Source organism: Oncorhynchus gorbuscha, linkage group LG14 (genome assembly GCF_021184085.1).
Source record: "Oncorhynchus gorbuscha isolate QuinsamMale2020 ecotype Even-year linkage group LG14, OgorEven_v1.0, whole genome shotgun sequence".
NCBI classification, from domain to species: domain Eukaryota; kingdom Metazoa; phylum Chordata; class Actinopteri; order Salmoniformes; family Salmonidae; genus Oncorhynchus; species Oncorhynchus gorbuscha.
This window is the reverse complement of record NC_060186.1, coordinates 75,826,020-75,832,887: the sequence shown is the minus strand read 5'-3', so window position 1 is coordinate 75,832,887 and position 6,868 is coordinate 75,826,020. Positions and strand designations below refer to the sequence as shown.

General features: G+C 47.2%; 1 protein-coding gene across 2 annotated transcripts in view; it reads right to left on the bottom strand.

Annotated features, from left to right (window-relative positions):
• Positions 1–871: 871 nt before the first annotated feature.
• The window catches only part of LOC123995408 (thrombospondin-1-like), an 18,784-nt gene continuing 12,787 nt past the window's right edge, over positions 872–6,868 (bottom strand). The window contains exons 17-22 of one of the 2 annotated variants that reach the window (XM_046298991.1): positions 3,634–3,868; positions 3,129–3,356; positions 2,324–2,595; positions 2,099–2,196; positions 1,566–1,705; positions 872–1,405 (exon numbers count right to left, since the gene is read on the bottom strand). In XM_046298991.1, coding sequence (XP_046154947.1) covers positions 1,398–1,405; positions 1,566–1,705; positions 2,099–2,196; positions 2,324–2,595; positions 3,129–3,356; positions 3,634–3,868 — 981 coding nt within the window. In that variant the 3' untranslated portion in view covers positions 872–1,397. Of the gene's footprint in view, positions 1,406–1,536; positions 1,706–2,098; positions 2,197–2,323; positions 2,596–3,128; positions 3,357–3,633; positions 3,869–6,868 lie in introns of those variants that run through there. The other variant, XM_046298990.1, reaches the window with a different exon arrangement.

Here is a 6,868-nt window from a genome sequence, read left to right as displayed (position 1 = left end):
TTAATAAATTAAATATCAAGTGTAAAGCCTCTAAAGATGAGGGAGATCCCCGTTTTGTAATCTTACCCAAAATTGTATCTTTTTAGATTTTTGGAAAATAAATACATACTGAATATTTGTAACATTTCATGTTCAAAATGACATGTGTATTAATTTACAGAATGTACTGGCTCTGGAAATGCCCTTTTCACATGGCCCTCCCATGTCATTTCTGCAATGCTAAGATGGTCGCTTCCATCTTACCCTGAGTTATACTGTGTTCACTTTCAACTGAAACACAGTATCAATCTAACGCCAGCCATAAAAGCCTACAAGCAATCCTGTATTTGACCCAAAAATATTTCGGCTCATTTTAATTTCGGTTTGTTTTCTTTCGTCTCTGAAACACTTTTCTCTAAGGGTACACATATAGAAGGGTAAAAGCAAAGCACTTTCTTCTTATGTAAACACATAAACGAACATCCACAAAGTTACCGTCCCTCCATATCTTGTTGTTATACCACTGACTTTCAATGGCCACAAGCCCTTTTCTTACAAAAAATTAAAGTGAAAAAAGTCTTATTGCTTTCTTCCTCCTCTGAGCCTCAAACCCCCCCACTTCCTCCTCTGAGCCTCAAACCCCCCCACTTCCTCCTCTGAGCCTCAAACCCCCCACTTCCTCCTCTGAGCCCCAAACCCCCCACTTCCCCCTCTGAGCCCCAAACCCCCCACTTCCTCCTCTGAGCCCCAAACCCCCTACTTCCTCCTCTGAGCCCAAACCCCCCTACTTCCTCCTCTGAGCCCCAAACCCCCCCACTTCCTCCTCTGAGCCCAACCCCCCACTTCCTCCTCTGAGCCCCAAACCCCCTACTTCCTCCTCTGAGCCCAAACCCCCTACTTCCTCCTCTGAGCCCAAACCCCCGCACTTCCTCAGAGTCGTATCGTTCAGAATCTACATCCGGGTAGATCTGTTTTTTTTTTTAATAAACAGAACATCACATAGTCTTTCTTTGGGACGTCCATTCCAGAAAAAGAGAGATGGATAGAAAATAGAGAGAGAGAGAGATGTAAAGGTTTGGAAGTGCATAGTCGACTATGGGGAGCCTCTCCTGCGCAGAGCTGAATGAGGTCTTTAAGATCAGAGAGAGATCGGCCGGTCGGTGTCGTTGGTTGGTAACGTTGGTTGGTAACATTGGCCGGTCTCCCGTTCAGGCAAAGCAAATGGTTCTCTGTCCAACCAGTGTCAATTTAACCTGAGGCTGACCACACCAGGCCCTACCCCTCGGTCCCACCAGTGTGCGTGCCGCAGAAGTAAGAAGAGCAGAAAAAAAACAATCCCTGGACTTTTCATCTGAATACATATTGTTCATATTTATACAGAAAGGTGCATTGTTCCAAGAGCTTCTTGCTCCGTGCAATTATGCATCTGGAAAGAAAAAACACAAAGGACACAAGGTTAGGCATTAGGTTAAGAGAAAGCGTTAAGTTGTGGTTAGGTACTTCACATAGGTCTATTGTGAAAGAAATGTCACTAAACAATTGCTGTTGGAGTTCTAGTAAGACATAGAAAGTTCATTGTTCCTTACCTCTGCATTCATACTTGAGGTCTGAGAAGTATACCATCTCTTGCGAGAAGACAAAGAGGCCTAGTCTTCCGCCTGCGTAGGTCTTGTCATATATGCTCCCGGAATCAGCCATGATCTTCTTCCCCTCGTACATGACCACTCTGAAACAAAGATACAATAAGAAGATTTGTGAGATAAACTATGCTACGATACAAACACAGCCATCTATTTTTTTTAATTGATTTTACTAGGCAAGTCAGTTAAGAACAAATTCTTATTTTCAATGACAGCCTAGGAACAGGGGGTTAACTGCCTGTTCAGGGTAGAATGACAGATTTATACCTTGTCAGCTCGGGGGTTTGAACTTGCAACCTTCCGGTTACTAGTCCAACGCTCTAACCACTAGGCCAAGCTGCCGCCCCGTGTAAAGTCTATAAGCAGTTTGACCAACGTTCTCCAAGGAGTAAAAGGTTTTAATGTCAAGTTAGTCATGGGGTTTGTCTAGGCATTCTCAATCTCATAAATCTCCACCAGGCCAAGGCTTCAGTGTTTACCTGATGTGTCCTGTTCTTGGTCTGTGGATCAGGTGCCATCTGTAGGCTGTGAAGTCTTTCCAGCCAATGTTCTTAGGGTCGTGCCAAAGAGTCTTCACCTACAGAAGAAAGAAGAAATGTAGGGTTAAAGTTAGATGGCGTAGTCACCCTATACTCCGAAGGTTTTTTCCTATGTGTGTGTGGGTATGTGTTCAGGCATGTAAGACGATAGGGGTTATTTCTTACCTGTCCTGGGGTGTTACCAGTGTGCCAGAGAGCGTTCCTGAGGTGCTCTCCAGGTCCAGTAGTGGAGTTGACCACCTTGATGGACAGTCCTGAGTATCCCTGAGCCTTGGTGGGTTTGTTGTTCCAGTAGGTCTGTGTGATCTGCTTCCACATCACCACGTAGAACCTGGAGCTGGACTGGTAGCCGAACACAAAGCCGGCGTAGTCATCATCTCGCTCTGTGTTGATGAAGAAGGTACCACTGAAGTCCACAGAGTTGAACTCATCAAAACCTGGGAAAGGGGAAACAGAGAAGATGAGAGTGAGAGGATGGTCTTTTTTTAGTTAGGGTTGGGTTGTTTTGAGATGTCCCAAAGCATAGCATGTATCAATCAAGCCATCCACCAACCAGTCAACCAATTAACCAATCCATCTACTCACCCACACAACCAACCAAACCAACCAATCCATCTACTCACCCACACATCCAACCAAACCAACCAATCCATCTACTCACCCACCCAACCAACCAAACCAACCAATCCATCTACTCACCCAAACAACCAACCAAACCAACCAATCCATCTACTCACCCACCCAACCAACCAAACCAACCAATCCATCTACTCACCCACACAACCAACCAAACCAACCAATCCATCTACTCACCCACCCAACCAACCAAACCAACCAATCCATCTACTCACCCACCCAACCAACCAAACCAACCAATCCATCTACTCACCCACCCATCCAACCAAACCAACCAATCCATCTACTCACCCACCCAACCAACCAAACCAACCAATCCATCAAATCCACTCACCAACAGCAATGCCAGGGTCACAGTTGACGGTCTGGACCAGCTCTTTGCCCTGATGTCTGACCACCCAGTTGGGGTCAATCTGGGACGTTCCCTTGGGGTCCAGAGGAACCATCTGGAACTTCCTGAAGTCCGTCTCGCTGATGTCAAAGTTCTCCGGACACACGTCGTAGATGTCAGGGACGTTGTCTTGGTCAAAGTCATCTTTGCAAGCGTCTCCTCGACCATCACCTGGAAGAGATACAAGACTTGATAAATAACATGTCTTAGCATTAAGTAGATTAACACTGATATCATGCATGTCCATGGTCATCCATCCTGTTGATCTTGAAGAGCTATAGGATGCAAAGGGTGTTTGTTATAGGCAAGAAGTAAGAAAACTGATTCATGTAACCACCTAATTGTTAAGCCAATTGATCAGTTGAAAAGGGTACTCAACTCTGAAGATTATGCTAAAGATTTCAGTCTACATTTTGCTCAAGATTTCCTCTCTTCTAGAGCCACTCACCATCGGAGTCGATCTGGTCAGGGTTGAAGGCCAGTCTGCAGTTATCTTTCTCGTCTGGGATCCCGTCGTTGTCGTCATCGTGGTCGCAGGCGTCTCCCTTGCCGTCTTTGTCATGGTCGGCCTGGTTAGCGTTGGGGATGTAGGGGCAGTTGTCCAGGTTATTCTGGTGGCCATCTTCATCGATGTCCTGGTTGCTGTCACACTTATCTCCCACACGGTCGTCATCAGAGTCAACCTGTAGAGGTAAATGGAGATTGACGTTAGCATGCTAGCCGTTAGCGGTCAGAAGACATTGTCAGAAGACATTAGATCCACCAGTCTGGTGGACACTGATATGGGATAAGTGCTGTGTTCCTCTCCTAGTTGGGTGAAGTGTCCTTAGACACTGATCTAGGATCAGTTTTGTGCTTTCCAAACGAACGGTATACCTTAGGCTTAAGAAATTGGGGAAGGGGAGCTGATCCTAGATCTGTGCCTAGGGGCAACTAACGGTAGCAATTATGATGACACTTACTCGCAGATGCTCATTTTATTTCCAGCTGTACCAGCTGTTCAACCAATCAACTCTTCAATATCTCCCCCTTTTCATCCCCCACTCCTCGTACCCCACTCCTTCTTCCCCCTCCCCCTCTACTCCTCCGCCCCTCTACTCTTCTTCCTCCCTCCCCGTCCCCCACTCCTCCTTCCCCCTCCCCCTCTACTCCTTCTCCCCCTCTACTCTTCCTCCCCTACTCCTCCTCCTCCTCTACTCTTCTTCCCCCTCCTCGTCCCCCACTCCTCCTTCCCCCTCCCCCTCTACTCCTTCTCCCCCTCTACTCTTCCTCCCCCACTCCCCTCCCCCTCTACTCTTCCTCCCCCACTCCTCCTCCCCCTACTCTTCCTCCCCCACTCCTCACCCCACTCCTCCTTTCCCCTCCCCCTCCCCCTCTACTCTTCCTCCCCCACTCCTCCTCCCCTCTACTCTTCCTCCCCCACTCCTCACCCCGCTCCTCCTTTCCCCTCGCCCTCCCCCTCTACTCTTCCTCTCCCACTCCTCCTCCCCTCTACTCTTCCTCCCCCACTCCTCACCCCACTCCTCCTTTCCCCTCGCCCTCCCCTCTACTCTTCCTCCCCACTCCTCACCCCACCTCCTTTCATAATGGACTCCAATCACTCTCAGCTCCTTTAAACATGTCAAGATAATTATTTCATAATGGACTCCAATCACTCTCACCTCTTTAAACCTGTCAAGATAATTCTGGTGTCAATTTTAATCCACTGACAATCAACCAACACTAAACACACCTCTTCTCTCCTCCTCCTCCTCCTCCTCCTCCTCTCTTTTCCCTCCTGTCATCCTTTATCCTCCCATCTCCCATCTGCTCTGCTAACGCCAGTAGGCCTATCTTTCCACAGACTGAAACATGCTAGACATTCCCCTGCAGATGGGAATCACCTGTGCCTGCTGCTTGGCAGGACTACACACATTACACAGAGTTTTTACAATCTCGCACGAGGAGACGGACGGCGGGATGGAGGGAGGAAGGGAAGGAAGGAGGAAAGGGAGCGATGGAGGGATGAAAAAAATGCTGTAGGAAGGGGAGGGAGGACTGAAGGGAGGACTGAAGGGAGGACTGAAGGGAGGACTGAAGGGAGGACTGGAGGGAGGACTGAAGGGAGGACTGAAGGGAGGACTGGAGGGAGGACTGAAGGGAGGACTGAAGGGAGGACTGAAGGGAGGACTGAAGGGAGGACTGGAGGGAGGACTGAAGGGAGGACTGAAGGGAGGACTGAAGGGAGGACTTGGAGGGAGGGATTGGATTTGTGTATCTAGTGATACAGTCTAGTGATACAGTCTAGTGAAACAGTCTAGTGATGCAGTCTAGTGGTACAGTCTAGTGAAACAGTCTAGTGAAACAGTCTAGTGATGCAGTCTAGTGGTACAGTCTAGTGAAACAGTCTAGTGATGCAGTCTAGTGGTACAGTCTAGTGAAACAGTCTAGTGAAACAGTCTAGTGATACAGTCTAGTGGTACAGTCTAGTGGTACAGTCTAGTGATACAGTCTAGTGGTACAGTCTAGTGGTACAGTCTAGTGATACAGTCTAGTGATACAGTCTAGTGGTACAGTCTAGTGATACAGTGTAGTGGTACAGTCTAGTGATAAAGTCTAGTGGTACAGTCTAGTGGTACAGTCTAGTGATACAGTCTAGTGATACAGTCTAGTGGTACAGTCTAGTGATACAGTCTAGTGATACAGTGTAGTGGTACAGTCTAGTGATAAAGTCTAGTGGTACAGTCTAGTGGTACAGTCTAGTGATACAGTCTAGTGATACAGTCTAGTGGTACAATCTAGTGATACAGTCTAGTGATACAGTCTAGTGGCTACTCATTACAGCTACTCATTACAGCTACCCATTACAGCTACCAATTACAGCTACCCATTACAGCTACCAATTACAGCTACCCATTACAGCTACCCACTACAGCTACCCATTACAGCTACCCATTACAGCTACCCATTACAGCTACCCACTACAGCTACCCATTACAGCTACCCATTACAGCTACTCATTACAGCTACCCATTACAGCTACCCATTACAGCTACTCATTACAGCTACTCATTACAGCTACTCAGTACAGCTACCCATTACAGCTACTCAGTACAGCTACCCATTACAGCTACTCATTACAGCTACCCATTACAGCTACTCATTACAGATACCCATTACAGCTACTCATTACAGCTACTCATTACAGCTACTCAGTACAGCTACCCATTACAGCTACTCATTACAGCTACTCATTACAGCTACTCATTACAGCTACCCATTACAGCTACTCATTACAGATACCCATTACAGCTACTCATTACAGCTACTCATTACAGCTACTCAGTACAGCTACCCATTACAGCTACTCATTACAGCTACTCATTACAGCTACCCATTACAGCTACTCATTACAGCTACTCAGTACAGCTACCCATTACAGCTACTCAGTACAGCTACCCATTACAGCTACTCATTAGAGCTACCCATTACAGCTACCCATTACAGCTACTCATTACAGCTACCCATTACAGCTACCCATTACAGCTGCCCACTACAGCTACCCATTACAGCTACTCATTACAGCTACTCAGTACAGCTACCCATTACAGCTACTCAGTACAGCTCTCACACAACAGAGTGTTCTTCTAGAATGACAGACATGCCCCACCAGACAGATGTATGCAAATTAGAGGTGTTTGTGA